Genomic DNA, 21,054 nt, shown 5'->3' on the forward strand with positions numbered 1-21,054 from the left:
TGTATGGAAATGAGGGACACTGGACCTCAAGTGTCCAGTCCTGCTCTGTGGAAATATTAGCATCCCTATAGGGGACCACATACATTTTATGGGTCTGCCAGACCTTTGTTTGATCCCTTCGTGTGGAGAATGATTGTTTTCTTGCTTTATTGGATACATGTTGGATGTACCTGCTTCTCTTTTTTTCCCCCCCTTTTTTGGACTTTTGACCTTTACTTTGTCACCATGCCTTGTAGTTTTGTATCCATTCAATTAACTCAGATTGTATGCCGGAAAAAAGCACAGAAAGAGTTATAAAAAAAAAAAAAATAGGGTAGATTGGGTGGGCTAGTTAGTCATCCTCTGCCCTCCTCTAGATGTTGCTTAGTAACAAAGGACAATTTTCACAGCCTTTTATGTGAGTAAAACCCACTTCAGCCAGGTAAAATTGGCATCTGAAAATCACGCTCCCTTGTCGCAGAGGGTACTTTTTAGCCACGTTACGAAGGGGTATTCACAGGGGATGCGTTTAGGTCAGGGGAGGGAAATAATGCGCATAGATTGCACTGTCAAATTCACGCATGTTATTTTCCATGAAAAATGACCCACAACAGAAAGCAGCTGCAAGTGTCCGCAACGGTTTCAAGGCAGAAAAATAGGTGCGCACTTTCCCTATGAGAACAAAAAAAGAAAACCAGGACTTTCTCGCAACGCTGGCAGTTTGGAAAATGCCCCCACAGCACATAGGAAAGGGACAAAGAATACAAGCTATTGTATAGTAACTGGTGTGCCATTCTTTAAAATAATTTCAACCTCAATGACTGCGGTTACGAATGAATTAATGGATATAATTACACACACACACACAACACCCACTCAACTCTATTAAGAAGTGACAAACAGAATTATAAAAAGATAGAAGCAACAGAAGGAGGTGACGTACCAGTGTGTCACCCAATTATAAGTTCTCCCTGAAAGGCAAAGCACAGAGGGCCTCTATCAGCAAGCCTTTCATATTAAGCAAATTAATTGGTCTTCCACTTCTGAATAATTAGAGCACTAGGGCATCAGAAGCATAGTAGGCAGACAGAATGCCTTCCAGAGCCTGGCCCTCCTTTACAACAGAGTATCTTATTCACCAAGATTTCCAAAATATTCCCCATGGAACAAGTGGCACCTCCATCTTATAAAGACAAGCACAGAAACAAACACGTTGCACTAATTGGATCTTAACTAAGAGTGTACATTCATTCCCTACAGAACAAGTAAACTCTTAATCCCAACTTCCTGCCTCAGAAAGGAGAGCCAAACAAGAAAAAATCTATTTCCATCAGAAGATTATAAGAAGTTGCCATACTGGGTCAGACCAAGTGTCCATTAAACCCAGTATCCTGTTACAGTGGCCAATCCAGGCTACAATCATTTAACAAGTACCTAAACATTAAATGCATCCCATGCTACTGGTGCCAGTAATCCCTAAATGAACTTGATTAATAGCAGTTTATGGACTTCTGCTCCAGGAACTTATCTAAACCTTTTTTTTGAACCCAGCTACACTAACTGCACTAACCACATCCCCCGGCAAGGAATTCCAGAGCTTAATGAAAAATAATTTTCTCATATTTGTTTTAAATATGCAACTTGCTAACTTCACGGAGTGCCCCCTAGTCCTATTATCTAAAAGAGTAAATAACCAATTCACTTTTTCACGTGATCTAGTTCTCTCACAGTTTTATAAACCTCTACCATATCCCCCCTCAGCCGTCTCTTCTCCAAGCTGAAAAGTCCTAACCTCTTTAGTCTTTCCTCATAGGGGAGCTGTTCCATTCCCCTTTATCATTTTGGTTGCCCTTCTCTGTACCTTCTCTATTGCAACTATATCTTTTTTGAGATGCGGTGACCAGAAATGCCCACAGTACTCATGGAGCGATAAAGAGGCATTATGACATTCTCCATTCCCTTCCTAATTCCTAACATTGTTTGCTTGTTTTGATCACTGCAGCACACTGAGCCAACGATTTCAATGTGTTATCCACTATGATGCCCAGATCTCTTTCCTGGGTGGTACCTCCTAATATGGTAAGTGACATCGTGTAACTACAGCTAGGGATGTGCAGGAGAAAAAAAAAATAGCTCCCTCTCTTGTCGGTTACTGAACCAATTGTTTCATGAAGCAGTCATTTATTCCATCCAGGAACTTTAACTCTCTAACAAGTCCTGATGTTACATTTACCCAGTCAATATTGGGGCAATTGAAATCTCAAAATTATTACTGAAGAGAGTCAATATGGTAACCCAAATAGTAAGCTGAACAAAAAAAGGGAACCAAAAATATACGTATAAGAAAAAGCCTAAATGACAGTGATAGCAAGCCTGTCGTTGTAGTTTACAGCAAAGAAAACCCAAATGGTCTTTTCAAACAATCACCATTATTTTCAAAAAGTTTTTATTTACTTCAAAAGAATTTTTTTGTATATTTTTATCTTTTCATTAAAAATTGTAATAAACCATCAAGTCTCATCCATGATAGCCAGCAGTCTCTTTGTCAAGATAATAAACACAATTCTAGTTTAAAAGTTACTCTCTCTCCTTTTTAATGGTTAGTGCCAGCAGCCTGGCTCCACTCTGTCCTTTCAGAAAAGTCTCCCCCTTCCCCAAAAGGTTCCCCAGTTCCTAACAAAACTGAATCCCTCTTCCTTGCACCATCGTCTCATCCACGCATTGAGACTCCGGAACTCTGCCTGCCTCTGGTGACCTGCGCGTGGAACAGGGATCATTTCAGAGAATGCTACCCTGGAGGTTCTGGATTTAAGCTTTCTACCTAAGAGCCTAAATTTGGCTTCCAGAACCTCCCTCCCACATTTTCTTATGTCGCTGGTGCCCACAACATCTCCATCTTCTAAGGAAAAAATACTTTAGACAAAAAAAAACAAAAACCAAGTCAGAAAACCAGGCCACCACCTAAATATCAGCATGTCAGACTTTGCCCATAAACCAGTCCATTATTTCAGAAAGCATGATTTTATTACGTTACATTTTCAATAAATCAAGTTCTGGGTTGGGCCCACTTGGAAAAACAGTTTTGAAATCCAGGAAAGCACTCTGCAGTGCATAGTACTCATGTTTCTCCATGTCTACTTCTTGGTTGTTTCTATGCACACTCAAACCTCAGCAGCACATAGGACATTTCTTTTCCACAAAGTGCTAGACACATGAAATTGGCCCATCAGCGCACAGGATTTTTTTTTTCACCTGGCTGTTTTCTTCTGTTCCTTTAGTCCTCCACCTTAGTCGGAATGAAGGCTGGGCAAGGCACACACACAAATTATATATCCCCTCCCATCTTGCTTTAGTCCAGTTACTAGAGCAACAGTCCTTAGCCAGGTGTCAGGCACCAGAGCATCTTCCAGAATCTTGTAATCATGTGCCCCAGATCTGGCCACTAGATGTCGCCATTGTACAATGACAGACTTCCTCCCCACCATTCCTAGCCCCAGCCAACCCAGGGAACCAGAAGTCCTTACTCGGAAATTAAACTAAATCCCTCTGCACAGCACTGCCACTCAGTAAATGGGCTGGCCACATATGATACTTTTATGCTCTGTCATATTGTCTGTTACATGTTGTTTTGCCAGCATAGAAAGAGCCCAAATTACTACCTATAAAACTCCAGGTCACAAACTCCTTTGACACTAACTTCTCATTTCTAGAGTGACAAATACTTTTGCTCCAATAGTTATTCTCTCGCAAACTCTGTAAAGTTTCCATGCGTTGCTCCAGCTAAAAAAAGATTGATCAATGTGGACTTTATTTGGTGGATTCAATGCTACTTTTCCTCTTAAGTTTCCACCTCATTTATAAACACAAATAAAAGCTACTAACTTGATGTCATTGAAAGTACATTTGTAATATATAGGGACCTTCATTTTCAGATTTAATTTTATTTTTCCCAGAAATTTATATAACAAAAATAGGAGAAAAATTAGTGAAAATAAAGCAAGTTTTCTTACTGTACACAGTGTTTTCTGTAGATAGCAGGATGATTTAGTCATTACATATGGGTGACATCATCTGGTGGCACTGAAAGGCACCGAAAGGCCCTCTCTCCTAGCTAGTACAGCTTTTACATGTGCGGGTATTCCCACGCTGGCATTTCCTTCTGAGCCCTCTGTTGATTTTACAGCTAATTCCAACTAGGTAGATGACTCCAGGGAGGCAGGCAGGTATTTAGCATAACTAATTTATCCTGCTATCTATGGTAAGCAAACTTGCTTTTTATGTTGAAAAGCAGGGCTGAATTAACTATTACATGTGGGGAATCCCAAGCTGAGGGTTGCAGCAGAGTGTTTACTGAAAAAGCAACCTGGACTCCACGGTGGAGAGTACAATATTGGGTGAACAGTCTATGCAAAAGGTGCTTGTCCCAACTTACTGTCACTCTTTGAGAGCTTGTCCAGACAGATACAAAAGTGACAACCAAGTTGCATCTTTGCAGATGCAACACAGATGAGCCACTGATGCACCCATTGATTTAACCTGATGAGCCATGTCTTTGTCTAATTTGGAGACTTGCTAGCATACTGCAGAGCACAATGTAGTCTGCTAGCCAGATGGACAATGTACATTTGGCCCCTGCTATGCCCAATAGCTACAAAGCCTAACTATGTGGCAGAGTTCTTTTGTAACAAGCCAAGGCTCTTTTGCAGTCTAAAGTATGAAGGGTATTTTCACCTTCATGTGTGCATGTGGCTTCATGAAGAATGTAGGTTACACGATGGCTTGATTAATATGGAATTCTGAAATTACTTTTGGCAGAAGTTTAGGGTGGGGGCAGAACACCACCCTATTGTGGAAGAATTGGATAGAAGGAAGATAATTAACTAAAGCCTGACTTGCGCCAACTCTTCTGGCTGATGTTATTGCCACAAGAAATTAATTTCCATGTTAGAAACTTGAGAGGAGGAGACTCCAATGGGTCAAAATGACAACTTCATCAATTGTGCCAAGATCTAGTTCAAGTCCCATGGAACAAGTGGTTTCACAACTGGAGATTAAGTATGCCATAAGCCTTTCATGAACTTGGAAGGCAATGAATGGAGTGAAGATAGGCATATCTTTGATGTGAGTATGGTAAGCTGCTATGGTACTGAGAGGTGCTAAGTCCTGAAGCAGAAAGAAAGCAAATAGCTCAGTAATTCTTTGGATTTGCATGTGAACGGATCTGAGGCACTGCACTGATACTATGAGGAGAATCTTTCCCCATTTAAAACCATAAGGTCTTCTAGTTGATGGTTACCTGGCAGACACTATTGTTTTCAACCTACTTGGGAAAAGGATAATGCGGTGATCATTGAGTACTCAACATCCAAGCCATCAAGCTGAGGAAGGGAAGGGTCGGATGAAATAGGCTTTCTTCTTCTTGAGTAAAGTATGGATTTGACCTAAGAGGGATTGAAGGACTGCTGGACGATTGTACTAGATACATGAACCAAACTTATCTGGGCAGTGCTACAGCTAGGAAGATCAAATAGGCCTGGTCTTTGAGCACTTTTTGCTCCGTTCAGGTTATCATTAGAACTAGTAGAAAAGCATACATGAGATCTGCATTCCAATTGAGCAGAAAAAAGTGTCCTGATCTGAACTCAATGTGAAGAATGGGGCAAAACGTTTCCAGTTTTCTGTTTTGCTCTGAAACAAATAGGTCGATTGCTGAAGTCCCATAGAGTGAGTAGCCTGTTGACTGCTGTAAAGACCATTCATGTGATCAAAAACTCTGCTGAGTCGACCTGCTAACATGTTTGAGGTCCCTGGAAAGTAGACTGCTTGTAGGACAGTTTGATGTCTGCATGCCCATTCCCATATCTTTATCGCTTTGTGGCATAAGAATATAAACATATGACTTGCCAGACTGGATCAGACCAAGATCCATCAAGCCCAGTATTCTATTTCCAACAGTGGCCAAGGCAAATCAGAAGTACCTGGTGGGATCCCAAGGGATAGATAGATCCCAAGCTGCTTATCCCAAGAATAAGCAGTGGATTTCTGTAACTCTACCTTAATGGTTAATGGACTTTTCCTCCAGGAACTCGTCCAAACCTTTTATAAATGCAGCTACACCAATAGCTTTCACCATTTCCTCTGGCAATGGATTCCAGAGCTTAATTATGCATGGAGTAAAAAAATATTTTCTCTTATTAGTTTTAAATGTATTACCCAGTAACTTCATTGTGTCCCCCCTGGTCTTTGTACTTTTTGAAAGAGTAAGCAACTGATTATCGTTTACTCACTCCATTCCACTCATTATTTTATAGACCTCTATTATTTCTCCCCTCAGCCATCTCTTTTCCAAGCTGAAGAGTCCTAACCTCTTTAGCCTTTCTTCACAGGGGAATTGTTCCATCCCCTTTATCTTTTTAGTTGCCCTTCTCTGTACCTTTTCTAATTCTGGGGAAACAATATTTTGCCCCATTATCATAGTCTTAAAAAAAAATGTTAAGAGATAGCCCTCTATAACCAACTTCTGGCTCTGCAACTCACGAGATATTCATAATATCCTGCTACTCCAGTTCTACACAGGATTAAATATTTCTTCTCTTCCTCAGCAACATTACCATATCATCCATAGAAGGCAGGTCAGATGAAATAGAAGGAAAAAAAAAAAAAAAGCACGTTGTATTCCCCTTAACTTAAATTCCAAGAAAAAGCTCGCGGAAGGCATGACTCAGCAAGAACTAAGATAAAACCAACCACCCCACACAGAACAGCAAAATCCAGAGGACATCCACCATGGAGGTACTGAATCATTGTATGTCATATAGATACTCCCCTGATATCCCAACCCTGTCCCCCACAACCACAAAATTAGATAAGAAACGGAAAACACAGCATTGTTTTTAATAATGAATCACATTTTGAATGCTGACACACCTTTGAGCCCCTACCTGCACACTCCATTACCCCCCAACTGCCCAAAGAAAAACAATTTTTGGAGACAAGCAAGCAAGAGTAAATATAAAGGTTATATTTGGTCTTTCCTCTCTCTGCCATGGTTCAGATCAGAGAAAAGCTCATTGTAAGCCAGCAATTTGGCATCACACTTTGCCTTGCAGCCTTTACAAAACTGAGCCTCTGTGTCCGTAGCTTTGCTGAAATGGTGCCACTCCCTCAGAACAGGATTGAGACTTGCGGATACAAAACGTCTGGCAAGGCACACAAAAGGTCACAGTGGAAAGTTTGAGGAGACGAGCTTGTCTTTGAGAAAACGGATTCTTTGCAAGCTGTAACATCTTTGAAGGGACCAATGAGAATAAAAAGCATCCAAAAAAAAAAATGTACTGAGCATGAGGACACAGTAGCATCCTGCATAGTGCGCATGTAGCACGTGTGAAGGGGGTGGGAGGAATCAGGACGATTCTGCCTTCGTAGGCAGAATGGTTGGAGTTAGACAGACAGGGAAGATGACCTAGTTAATGTCACATTCCACTGAAAAGTGCTTTTTGTTGAACTCAGAGAGGAAGAAAAACAAAATGAGGAGAGTGTGTCCTGCGTGCAGCATGCAAGAAAAAAGAATGAGGTGAGTTGGTGATTGTGTGGGAAGATGTGCATAGTCGCATGGAGCTGAAGCTCCACCCCGGGCCACCAGAGGACGTCCCCAGACAGCATGGCTAATTCAGCTTGCTTATCGACGGGAAATATCAGTCCTCCATTTCTATGTGTAAGTGGTGTGAAAACGTTATTCAACTTCACTGAAAGGATGTATTTAATCACTGCTTGTTTCCATACAAGCACAACCCCCAAAGATTTGCCATAATAGGCCACAAAAGAATTTTCCACCTGTGCTCTTCCTCCTTTGATAGATATTAGCTTATGTCTTAAAGTTTCTGATTTGACATTTCTTTACAGCAAATGCTTCTCTTATTCAGGACTGTGTAATTACCTGGATTTTGCATCTCCCCCCCCCCCCCCCCCTCTAGATTTTATGCTCAGTTTAGAAGTGGATAATCTGCTCTGTGCAGGATGCACCAATGGGACATCCCCTGACATTGTTAGCATATGAGGATTTCTACACAGCTCATCCCTCACCCCCTCCGTGGTAGTTATAAATATTCCGGCAGCCAGAAAGATTATTGCTGCTAGAGTAATCCAGAGAAGTTCAACCTATTTGGGTCACGTTTGTATGTTGTGTTCACAAAGCACCTACACAAACTGTCATATAAATTTGAAGAGGGTTACTTTAACCTGCCAAGCACTTAATTTTTTTACAAGGTAGTAAAACAATTGCAGACAATTTTGAAAGAATTTCTATTTTTTTTTTCATACTTAAAAGAAAACAGAAATGCACATGGTAAATTTAGTAGTCTTATAATTCAGTAGATCTCAACCGCTGTCAGAGGGCCATATGCTAGTATCGACGATATCAGTTCAGACTTATCTGCATGCAGCATTTTAATAACCCTGTTAAATTCTAGGGCCCACAAGGGCAACGGTTGAAATCCTTTAATTAGGCTGTGCTGGTATGAATAGAGTATGCTGCATGCATACCCGCTTCCCATGCATCATGTTGCCACTTCATGGCAATCTAAACACAGGAAGAATCTCTTAACCTCACAATGACATTTTTTTGAAGGGATATAAATATACACAGGGTTCTTTCCCACAACGCTTTTTCTTTTTGTTGATATGGCCCTGGAACATACCTTTTCAGCTCTGCTATGAAGAGAACCGTGCAGGGGACGCCCAGAGTCATTAGCGAGACGTTGTTGAGGGCCGGTTTGATAAAAGCAAGACATGTGGTAATTCCGGAAAGGATACCGACCGCAGCTTTAAATCGCCACCTAAGGTTTAAAAATGGAAATATGTTCTGCCATGAGAATACAGAAGAATGTAAAGGAATATCCCCCTTCAATGATTATGTTTACCATGGGGATGTGCAGAATGAGCTAAAGCTGTAGGGGGAAAAAAACCCCACAACCACCCCAAAAACAGTTCTCCTGTATGTGGCCCATTATAGGACACCAGCATTTCCTCTGCATACTGCTGTCACAACTCACCGTCTGCTATGTACTCTTGGTTATGAATGTGATTGGTCAGTCAAGATTAACTACCATGCGGGAGACCTAGCTTTCAGTCCTGGGCTCACCTCTGATGCAGGGGACAGCCATGCCTGGGGATGCTGCAGAAGTGGCATTCACAACCCCTGGGGGTAGGATTATAAGCCATTGCGTAACAGTGTCACCTAGTGGCCAGACTCTGGGAGCCTGTATAGTAGGTTCTAAAGAGAGACCGTGCTTGCAGCCAGGCAAAGGTCTTTGCTGCAATTCTTGGGCTATACAGGACAAGATGTTAAAAACAAACAAACAAACAAATAAATAAAAACAAACAAAAAAACAAACAAACCCAGCATAGTGGAGACTGAAGGGTCATGGTGCTGTAGCCTAATCTGAGCAGATTCAAGCTGAACTGAAAACCTAAAGGATCAGGAGAAAAACAGCAGGTGAAAAGACGTCCTGCAATAATTTGACAGAGGTGATCCTTGAGTGTCACTTCAGTGTGCCTATGCAAACATGCAGCAATAAGGGTCGGATTTTAAAAGGGTTACGTGCTTAAGTTAAGCGCATAACCCTTAAAAAATAACCCTGCGCGCGCCCCGGGACACGCGTAAGTCCCGGGGCTTTGCTAGGAGGGGTATGTCGGGGGGCGTGTTGGGGGCGGCACGACGTTCGGGGCATTCCAGGGGGGGCGTGGTGCCAGCCCGGGGGCATTCTGGGGGGCGTGACCGAGGCCTCCGGACCAGCCCCCGGGTCGGGTGATGGCGCGGCAGCGGGCCACCAGCGCGCGCAAGTTACGCCTGCTTCGAGCAGGCGTAACTTGTGCGATAAAGGTGGGGGGGTTTAGATAGGGCTGGGGGGTGGAGGGAACGGGCAGCGCACGCAGGGCTTGGCGCACGCAAGTTGCACAAATGTACACCCCTTTGCGTGCGCCAACCCCAGATTTTATACGCGTAGTCGCGCGTATCTTATAAAATCCGGCGTACTTTTGTTTGCGCCTGGTACGCAAACAAAAGAACGCACGTGCGCTGTTTTTAAAATGTATCCCTAAGTGCGCAAGATCATCAAATTAAAATTAAAGGAATAACTTCTACTGAAGTCTATATGCCAGCTCATGCTGGCTTCTGCAAGGATTTTCCTCATAAAATCTTCATCTGCCCCTACCCAAGCATCAGCCTGCCTTCCCTCCCCAACACCAAGGGTATAAGGATGGAGTTTATTCTTTAAATCTTCACTATCCACAGTTGGTTGAAGTGGATTATTTGGCTAAATAATGGCATGCCGCTTATTGTGGTTAAGTATACATGCACAGGTCATGGATGAGAGCATTAAGCAGGGCACTAGTCCAGCTGTCAGCAGTGTTCTGAGAGCAGCCCTGTGCCTGACACTGCTGAGGAGTGTAGCCAAGGCTGTTCCCAGGACTGGATGTGATTGTGGAACAAAATTAGCTGTGTGTGGGGGGGGGGGGGGGGAAGCATGAGGAAAGGGGAGGGGTTATTGCTTTATGCTCATCTTGGTCAGTGCACCTTCCTGCGTTTTCTGGTATTTATATAAAGGAAGGGGTTGGGAGAAGAGAGGCTGGTGGACAACAAAAGGCAAAAACAGTAAGAGTTGTATATGAGGGCTCTAAAACAGTCTATTCTGGTTGGTATTGGTCTCTCTCTCCCCCCCCCCCCCCCCCCCCGAACACACACACAATTTCCAGCAATAAGTCCTAGCCAGCACACCATGTGTAGTACCTGAGCAGACAGGCATAGCAGCCTATTATGATGGTTTTAAAGAAAGAAATCGCTTGGGTTTCACTTTACCAACAGCAGCGAATGCTTCCAGAGCTCCCAGCCCAAAGCCATAGACTCTTTCACGTTTGTACGCCCTGCGCAACCGACCATGAACAGGCGCAGCATTTTAACACTGCACTCGCAGGGCACCATGTAACATGCAATCTATCCATCTCACATTAAATAACAGAAGGCATTCTTCTGCAGAAATGTCACGGTCATCCCTGCTCCAGGACACCCCTGGAGTCCCGTGAGCCCGACGGGAGATGATGCAGAAGTGCCACAGAGTCATGAGAACACAAGAGTCCGGAAGCTGCTCTGGCGACAGGCAGCCACTAACCTTTGTGCTGACTACTCTGTGCTTCATAACAGCTGTGGGGGGGGGGGGGGAAAGTAGACATATCTGACCTCAGTTTAAAGGAAATCTGCTAATTTCTCACAAAGAATTTAACCCATAGAATTCCTACTCTCATCACAAAGTCAGGCACAGTAGGTCCGGTTGGTGCTGTGTTAATAGAACAACAATTAAAAACCTCATTATTTTTTAAAGAAGAAATAGAAAGAACTGTCCCACTCCTAAACTTCACTAATATGAAGCATGAAATCTGGTGGTCGCCTAGAACTGTCAGCCTTAGACAGGACAGTGAAAACTGAGAGCAGTCACCCCAAAGGAACTCTACGCACCATGAGAGGCACCAAGCACCCGGGGACAAGGGTTAAGTGTCATGATGCAGTGAGCAGGTACACCGGGGAGCATCAGCCATGGCTGGCAGAGAAAGCTGAAAGGGGATGGAAGAGGAGGGGATAGTCAAAAGCAAAAGGCACAGTCACTCACTGTGGCCAACTAGCATCAAAGCAACATACGGTGCTATTTTTCTTTCTTGTAAAAAAGTTACATTCAGATTCCGCTGGCGAGCACTCAACACGGACTTCTGAAGTCTTGTTTGACCAATGTAAGCCCAAGCATCAACATCCTTAGTCCAATCTGTCCCAAGGTGTGGTGGCTAGGACGCCGCATGCACCATATTTTATAAAATCGATGATGGCTGCTGCTGAGCTCCAACCGCAAACAAACCTCAGTGGAGCTTTTCAGGGAGCGAAAGACGTCACACAATTGCAAGCGTTTATTCTGACCAGTTCTCATCTCCACACACACACACACACACACCCCACCCGTGACACGTCGCGACGGCAGACATTACCTGGCATTCCGAAAAATCCTTGGCAAGTATCTTCTGGGAAACCACATGGCAAAGGCAGACATAAGGACCCAAAGAATGGCCAGCTCATCCAGCATCTGGCCAATGAAACTCAGGGTGGCGTGGAAGTAAACCGAGCCAATGCCTGAAATGAACCAAAATCACAGGATGGGATGTCACCGAACCAAAAAAAGGCACCAATCAGCACTGTAAGAGAAGCCCTCTTGATAGGGGTCCCAGCCCTTCGGAGAATGCTTTCCTGAGCATTACTGTTGCCACCTGATGCCGGACCACCCTAAGCCAGTCCAGATTTTATTAAAAAATCTCCAGCCTGGTTCTTAAATACAGAACATTAACAGCCTGGACTGCAGGTCTCACGTTCTCGTGAGACATCAGAACTGGATAACTCTGAAACGGACATTTCAATGCAATATTAAGAAACCAAACTGTGTGCGATTTCCTGCGAACATTCTCACATTCATGGTTTTCATGACCTTTACGGTAAGAATACTTTACACGAATGTGGTATTCCCAAAAACGTTTAGACCCTGGTGGTAAGAATTCATAATCCACCACTTAAGAGAGGTTCTACGTTACATGTAAGAGGGGCATGGCTCCAGGCGGGAAAGGAACAGCAGGATTCAGGAATCTGACTAGGCGAACATGCTTGGTGCAAGCAAATAAGGACAGAGAAATGACTACCTCACTTTAAAAAAAAAAGTTTTCCAGAGTAGTCGGATACCTTTCTTGTTCAGATATTTTCAGGGTCCTGAACATGGGGTTGCCAGACTCTCCATTCCAAATACAAAATAAAAGCCTGCATAAAAATTTTCAGGCAGCAAGAAGCAGAAAGCATCAGGGCTCAGAGGCTGTGCAACGATATTCAGGCCTGAAAATGTCTGTCGTTCAGCCATAGTCCTCCAGACTTGCCAGCTTGCTGATAGGCCCTGGCAGTGCTGCCATGCACGAGACCCAGGATGGATTCCTTCAGCCTGGAACATGCTCATGTTGGCAGGGGCTGGGGATGCTGCAGAAACAGCCTTCACAGGACTCCTCTTCCTCTCCCCCCCCCCCTGCCCCCACACATGGGGAAAGGAGTCCCAATCACCACACAACAGCAACACCTAACAGTGGTGTTCAGGGTGCACGCATAACCAGGTTCCTTAAGGGAGCCTTAGCCTCTGGACTCCTGAAGAGGGCCATCGTCGCAGTGCCTGGGCCCACAGATGTGAGGGAATAAAAAAAAAAAAAAAAATGAGGAAAACCATAGGTGGCTGTGAATCAAGGCCAGTTCTAAATGAGGCAAAAGCCCAAAGAAGCAGGAGGAAATGGGAAGGTAAAAAAAAGAAGAAAAATAATTTTAAAAATGCAACAGCATGCAGAAACGTTCACCAGGGGAAGTCATGCTGGTAAACAAAAACAGCTATGAATTCCAAAGAAGGCATTTCCTTTATTCTTTACAAAATATTTGATATACTTTTGTCAATTATCGATGGTGCGAGTTAGAAATATTTTAATTAGGTCCCCCATTATACCCTGCCATGATCCTGGTAGATCAGAGGCAAAGGCAAGTACGGGCAGTGTGCACCTTGCTTGACACTGCATTCAAAAGATGCTCCTGCCTCTCACCAACAGACAGTTCGTTAAAATATTTAATAATAAAATATTTGAATTTTTATCCTAACTTTCCAGATACTCAAGGCAGCTTACAGCATCATTAGAAGTCAAATACAATTCCAGGCACCAAAGAGCTTAAAACCTCACAGGCCGATGCAGTAATCAGCACACATTTTTAACACCCAATGCAGAAAGCTTATGCATTGTGAGTTTAAAAAAAAAAAAGGAAAAAAAAGCCTGGACTGAACACACATTTTAACTCTGGAAGGGAGTGGAGGGCAGCCAGGCCTGACAGGCAGATCGTGCAGTGTCAGCGCTGCCAATTATCTGGCTAAGTGTCTAGCGAGGTTTGACACTTTGTTGATAAGTCAGAACTTATTCACAGAGTATTTTTCACAGTTTTTTTTTTCTTACTGGGTTTACTACTACTTAACTTTTCAATAGCACTACAAGACATACGCAGCATTAGAAACTTAACGTCATCTCTGATCCTGGAGTTAAGTTTCTAGCGCTAAGCAAATACTGCCTGGGGCAACACACCTCTCTGCACGGGGATAATGTTGCTTAGTGCCCTGATTTGCATAGGATTTCCATACGAGGGCGCTAAGTAATGCTCCCATTTTAGAATGTTTATTTTGTGAGTGTAAAACTCTTTGCTACATCAGCAGTAATAAAGTTTAGCTCACAAAATGAGCGTTCAAATGCAGGCAAAGCTGTGTACTGGCCAGAATAAGCCTTTCTGCATTAGCCTGTCAGTCTGTATCTGAGGCAAGAGGAGATAAAATAACTTTCCCAAGGTCACAAGGCATATTGATAGAGGATGTGGAATTTGACCCTTGGTTTCCCCATTTCTCAGCCCATCTTTTTAACCACTCCTTAAGTTTGTAACTAAAATGACAAGCAAAGGGTTTTACAAGCTGTCATGTAATGAAACTAGCACATAATATAGAAAGATGAAGAGCACTGCTCTTTCCCTACATAAAAAGACAAATGCTTTAAAAAAAAAATCTAACTAAACATGACATCTCGAAACTGTGCTTAAAATATGCTCTTCTTGGATTGTAAATTCAAAACACATTGCTGCAACTTCTATGGCTTTCTCAATGCATTTAACTAAAACTGGAGTAGTAATCACTTATTTTAAAAATGTAGTGAGTGCCAAATCCTGTCATTCGACAAGGACTGGTAATGGAATTCATGTGAAGACACCGGACCTTGTTTACTGAGAGACTTTCTCCCATTCAAACCCTCAACAGACAGCATCCACTACTCATCTCTCCTCCCCCCCCCCCCCCCAGTCACAGCTGGAAGCACGGCTTGAAAGGGAAATGATAGTGAGAAACATGCCCCAGAAACTCTTGTCTGCCTCTGCTGACACAGTGACATCACTTTCTCGGGGGATCCACTTTGCTCCAACGGGCCCAGGGATCAGACTTCAGATACTTTTTTATTATTATACTTTTTTTTTAATTCTCACTTACCCACCACAACCAGCAGAGCCCAGATCAAATAGATGCCACTGTTGAAATAGGTGGCATACTGGCGAAACAAGTACATGCATATAGGTGGCAAAACAAAGAACAAAAAGTTGCTGATCTGCAAGAAAAGAAAAGAAAAAGGATTTAAAAAATAAGAACTGGAAATGGATTTTTTTTTCAGTCTTTTCATCCACATCTAGAAATCAGTTTCCCACAACATTAATTACAAAGTTGCAGAAAGATGCCGCATGCAAGGAGAGAGGGCTGGAGTTTCAAAGTGTCAAAAATGACAAGAGGCGGGTAGGACCTTAAAGACTAACCAAGTGATTGTTGTTAGTATCAAAATCTCCTCAAAACACTTCTAGCTACCCAACTACTCTGTCGGGATTCTTTTAAATTACGTTTTTTGTTTGTTTGTTTTTACTTTTGTGACACAGGCTCCATCAAGTACAAATCAGTGGGGGAGCAACTTTTCTACTGCCCCCCCCCCCCCCCCCCCCCGCCGCAGTACGATCATATCAATTGCTGTCTAGTTTCTCCCGGGATAGCTTTAAATCTGAGTGTGTGGCAATCTGATGAGAGCATACCACCACCCAAATAACATTCAAAATATAGCGGTCACGTTTGAAAACCAGGTCCTGGGTTTTTTTTTTTTGGGGGGGGGGGGTTGTGCGTGTCTGGGGGGGGATTACAAAAATAATTTTGTTTTTAAGGCGCATAACTAAAAATCCAAAGCAAGGCACGCACATGGCATTATTATAGCTTTCAACTAAGAAAATAAAAGCTGTCCTAACAGAGAAAGACCGGGTTGGAGTGTCAGTGGTAGATTAATCCAATCCAAGAGAGACGGCAGGAATTTAACAAAGAGGAAGCCACCTGGGGCAGTAGCAGGAGGCCAGACTACGATCAGCCAGCAAAAAGCCAGCTGGAGTATCTGCAAACCAGAGCTGACAGCTGCACATGCTGCTTGTAAAGAAAAACAGCCTGCAAACCCTCCCCCGTCTTTTATCACAGAAGCGATGCACATCTTTGTCAATGCTCGGAACTAGACCCACAACTAAAGAACCAACACCGAATTACATATGCTACAGTAAAAGCCCGGAGTAACTACTTTTTTTTTTTGTCTTGATAACAAAATTCAAAGCTAACAAATTTTTTTAAAACCAAGTTCATTTTAGCTGCTTTACTGCTACCAAAGTTTTTGCCCCGCAGATCCTTCCTGAAAGTTTGTTCATCTTTCCAGAGATCGTTTGGCCAAACTTGGGTGCGTGCCTGCGGCATCCTGTCTCATTACCGGCCCCGTCCAGCGGCAGTTCACTGTGCACAGAGTGCAAGCGGGGCAACCCCTATATTGGGAAAGCTGTCAGGAGGGATCCGTGCCAGGCGGGCTGCTGCCAACTTCCAATTAAGGGACTCTCGCCAGCCCCACTCCGTTGGAGTTGGCTCTTACGTGTCGGGGGGGTCAAGGACATGATTAAAAGGAGAGAAGAACAGCTGGGGGGGGGGGGGGGCTTGATCGCAGCTCAGCCTCTACGTTTTCCTTCCATCCCGTAGAGATGGCTCCAGGACACGCACCGTGTTGTAGAACTCGGCGATGCTGCCCACGATGCGGTAGTTGCCCTCGCACCAGTCCACCTCCGAGCTGCCGGCCCGCAGCTGCTCCCAAAACCGCAGCGCGCTCATCGCTGGAGAAAGGAAGCGAAAACTTGGAAGCAAGCGCGGCTGAATACTACGGGGCGCGCTCCGCCGGCACGGTCAGGGTAGGAGCCGACACGCCGGCCCAGCTGTACTTATTCCCTCCCCTCTCGTGCGCACCGACCGCCGGACGCCGTCACTCTGGCTCCGTGTGGCGCGAGCAGGAGGGGGCGGAGCGCGTGCGCGTCTTTGTCTTCGCTCTGGTGGCGTCCGGGTTCAGAACGTCCCGGGCTTGCTGCTCGCGCGCGTGTGTGTGTGTGCGCTCTACCCTGTCACCCGACCGGGACCTATCCCTTCCTCGCGCCGCTACAGCGAGCGCTCAGCCACCCCTGGGGCGTGAAACGAGGAGGGGAGGGAGGGTCACCTGCATGGAGGAGGAGGGGTTACAGTTACTGAGTAACAACACCCGACCAGGCAAACGGTTTAGGAGGGGTCGAGACCAGTTGAAACAAAAACAAGAAATTACGGGAAACAAATACTTTTGGATAAATTAAAATAGAAGTTTGCAGGGGCGGCAGGAAACCTGATTTAGAAAACTGACAAATAAGCATTGTTTATTCGTTTACCACATGATCTAGCAAATAAATAGTGACTATTGTTAGCTAAACTTTTAGCTTAGAAATTTAATTTTTTGAAAGTGGATAAAAAAATCTATTGCCCCTACTTCAGGGTTTATACTGAATTGTTCAGGGGTCAAATTCTGTCCCTGTAACCTCTCACGACTCAGAAATCTTTTCGGTCCTCGAGCCAAGATTCTCAGAATGGGGGGAGAAGGGGAACGAGAAACATCTCTCTCTCTCTCTCTTCACAGTTGTTAAACGTCTCCTGTTCAGCACCAATAACACACTGGACACTAGAGTGGGGTGTTCCAACAATAAACTTTACTGCAACAGATTTTAAAAATGTTGGGTGTGGGCTTGGCCGTCAGAAAGCCATGAATACACCTGCCCCAAATGTTGGAGGGCATGGGAAATAAATACTTTTAAATAAAATAAATAAATAACTTCTTATGGTAATTCTAGTTATTCATGGCTTTCTGACAGCCAAGCCCACACCCAACATTCATTACAAAAAGTCTAATTCCATAGCAGTTCCAAGTGTATTTTTGTAGAGTATTCCAGCTGGCACCACAGCAGTGCACGTAAATATAGTATGAATGTTGTAAGTGATATTTTTGCCTCAGAAGACTGTACTTTTGAAAGTTCTTTTTCATGTACAATTTGTTATAAATGCATGTTAATTGTATGTGACTGTAGAGGGTATGTGTGTGTGTGTGGGGGGGGAGGTGTGTGTCTAAGGCTGTAAGATTTTCCTAGGACACCTAATACACTTCCCTTGACCATGGGTTCCATGGGGTGGGGTGGGTGTTTGTCAGTTTTTAAAAATATAGTTTGCTTTAGGGAGCAGGGCTTTATTTGATGAGGCCAGGACAGAGACTGAATGAATCGTGGGGAGGGCAGCATGGTAATTGTATGCACAGGGCAACAAAAAGATAGCACTGGCCATGGACTGAGCCAATGTGTATGTGTGGAGGAGAGGGAGTGGAACCAGCCTGTGAGTGTTTATATGTGTGTGTGTATGTGTGTAGTGTGTGTGTGTGCATGTGTGGGGAAGAGGGAGTGGAGTAAGCCTGTATGTGTGGAGAAGAGGGACTGAAGTTAGCTTTTATGTGTGTGTGTGTGTGTGTGTGTGTGTGTGTGTGTGTGTGTGTAGAAGAGAGGGAATGGAGCCAGTGTGTGTGTGTGTGGAAGAGATAGTATGGAGTCAGCATGTGTGTGGGGGGGGGAAGAGAGTGGAACCAGCCTGTGTGTGTGTGTGTGGGGTGTGTATGTGTGTAGGAGAGGTGTTGCAACCAGCCTGTGTGTGTGTGTGTTGGAGAGGGATTGCAACCAGCCTGTGTGTGTGTGGAGGAGATGTATTTGAGCCAGCGTGTGTGTGTGTGGAGGAGAGAGAGTGGAGTCAGCATGTGTGTGTGTGGAGGAGAGGGAGTGGAGCCAGCTTGCATGGGCCTGAAAGAGAGAGAGACGTGTGTGTGTATGTGAGAGAGAGCATGAGCAAGTGTGTGTGTGTATGTGTGAGCCTGAAAGAGAGGGAGCTAGTGTATTTGTGTGTGTGCCTGAGAGAGAGGAAGACAGTGGTGTGTGTGTCTGATAGAGAGGAAGCTAGCCAGCATGTGTGTGAGCATGTGTGAGTTTTGAAACAGTGTGTGTGTGTCTGTGTGAGCATGAGGATAAACATGAGGTATCTGAGAGATGAGAATGTTTGTGCACCTCCCTTTCCCTCTCACTACTCCACAATTTCAGAGTGAAAGGAAGTCAAAAGTTCCCAGGAATGGAGAGAGAGTGATTTTTTTACCCTTATTGATTTTAATCATTCCGGTGATATTTGATGTGTGTGCTGTTTTGAAATATTGTATTGGTGTATAGGAAATTTAAAAAATATATGAGGTTTTTTTTATCATAATATTTTTTTGAAGAATTGCAAAACAGAAGTTTTTAATTATTGGATTTTATTCTGCTCATCTGCTGTTTTGAAATATTAATTATTTTTATTTGATTTACATTTCTTGATTTTATTGTTTGATTTTTCTGAGAAATGTTGATGTTACTGTTTTTCTATTGGTGCACTACATACGGAGTCAGACTTGTTGCGGTTTCCAGTTCACTTTCGGGCGGATTTTAAATGCCCTGCTCGCGTAAATCCACGTGGATTTACGCGAGCAGGGCCCTCGTGCGCCGGCGTGCCTATTTTGCATAGGCCGCTGGCGCGCGCAGAGCCCCAGGACGCACGTAAGTCCCGGGTTTTTTTAAGGGGGCGTGTCGGGGGCGGGGCCGAATGACGCAACATTTTGGGGGCGGGACCGGGGGCGTGGTCGAGGCCTCGGGACCAGCTCCCAGGTCGGATGATGGCGCGCCAGCAGTCCGCTGGCACGCGTAGATTTACGTCTGCTTCTAGCAGATGTAAATCGAGGGACAAAGGTAAGGGGGGGGGTTAGATAGGGCCAGGGGGGTGGGTTAGGTAGGGGAAGGTGAAAGAAAGTTCCCTCCGAGGCCGCTCCGATTTCAGAGCGGCCTCGGAGGGAACGGAGGCAGGCTGCGCGGCTCGGCGCGCAGGCTGCCCAAAATCGGCAGCCTTGCGCGCGCCGATCCAGGATTTTATAAGATACGCGCGGCTATGCGCATATCTTATAAAATCCAGCGTACTTTTGTTTGCGCCTGCTGCGCGAACAATAGTACGCGATCGCGCTCTTTTTTAAAATCTACCCCTTTATGTCTGCACTTTTCCATTTATACTTTATGGTTACTTTATTCTGTATTTGGTGAGGTCTGTCTTTGTTCTGCATGTGTGATTGGGGTTACGTATTCTGCTAACGTGTCGTTTGTACGTAGGGATCTATAGAAGCTTGGTTTGTTCTGTTTTCCCAATAGGAGGTTTATGGGTGTTTTAGGGTCTATTTGCAGGGTCACCTTTTCATAGGATTGTAACTTGTTTGCGTGCAGGCAGTTAGTGCTGTTTTGGAATGGGAGGTTTATTGTAATTATAATTTAGGGCCTTATTTTCCAATATCGCATTAGGGGGCGTTACCAATGCAAATGAGGCTTTTTTCGTGCAGTGGGGAAACATCGTGTGCGGCGATGTTTTCGCCATTCGCGAAAACATTAGTGCCGCACATGATGTTTTCCCACTGCACGATGATTCTTTCAGTCTTTTATCGCAGTGCACGATATTTGCCACGATAGTCCCAGACAGCCTGTTTCAGGAGAGAGAGAGAGAGAGACACAGACAGACAGACAGACAGACAGACAGACTTACTATAGTGCCTATGCCCTACATAGGTATTTCAATCCCTATGGGAGGGCTACCTACTAACTCGGGGTGGGGATTAGGTATGAGCGTCGGGGGTTGGGGGCCACTTTCGCATTCCACATGAGACCTACGGACAGAACAGTGCTCTCTAGTGCAGATTTGCTGGCCGTCGGAGTGAGGACGCTCACTCCAAGAAGTGGTTTGGGCAACGTTCTCTCTACCTAGCTTGATGGACACTCTACCTGGGCAACAACATGCTAGGTGGAGAGAATGTTGGCCAAATCTCCGCTTGGAGTGAGCGTCCTCACTCCGACGGCCAGCAAATTTGCACTAGAGACCACTGTTCTGTCTGTAGGTCTCATGTGGAATGCGAAAGTGGCCCCCAACCCCCGACGCTCATACCTAATCCCCACCCCGAGTTAGTAGGTAGCCCTCCCATAGGGATTGAAATACC

General features: G+C 44.5%; 1 protein-coding gene across 3 annotated transcripts in view; it reads right to left on the reverse strand.

Annotated features, from left to right (window-relative positions):
- Positions 1-21,054, reverse strand: part of ACER2 (alkaline ceramidase 2) — a 59,079-nt gene that overhangs the window by 34,908 nt on the left and 3,117 nt on the right. Inside the window, exons 1-4 of one of the 3 annotated variants that reach the window (XM_029607051.1) lie at positions 16,674-17,108; positions 15,102-15,216; positions 12,007-12,148; positions 8,676-8,813 (exon numbers count right to left, since the gene is read on the reverse strand). In XM_029607051.1, the coding sequence (XP_029462911.1) occupies positions 8,676-8,813; positions 12,007-12,148; positions 15,102-15,216; positions 16,674-16,781 (503 nt within the window). In that variant the 5' untranslated portion in view covers positions 16,782-17,108. Of the gene's footprint in view, positions 1-8,675; positions 8,814-12,006; positions 12,149-15,101; positions 15,217-16,291; positions 16,544-16,673; positions 17,109-21,054 lie in introns of those variants that run through there. The other 2 variants (XM_029607060.1, XM_029607042.1) reach the window with 2 other exon arrangements.

This window comes from Rhinatrema bivittatum, chromosome 1 (assembly GCF_901001135.1).
Source record: "Rhinatrema bivittatum chromosome 1, aRhiBiv1.1, whole genome shotgun sequence".
NCBI classification, from domain to species: Eukaryota; Metazoa; Chordata; class Amphibia; order Gymnophiona; family Rhinatrematidae; genus Rhinatrema; species Rhinatrema bivittatum.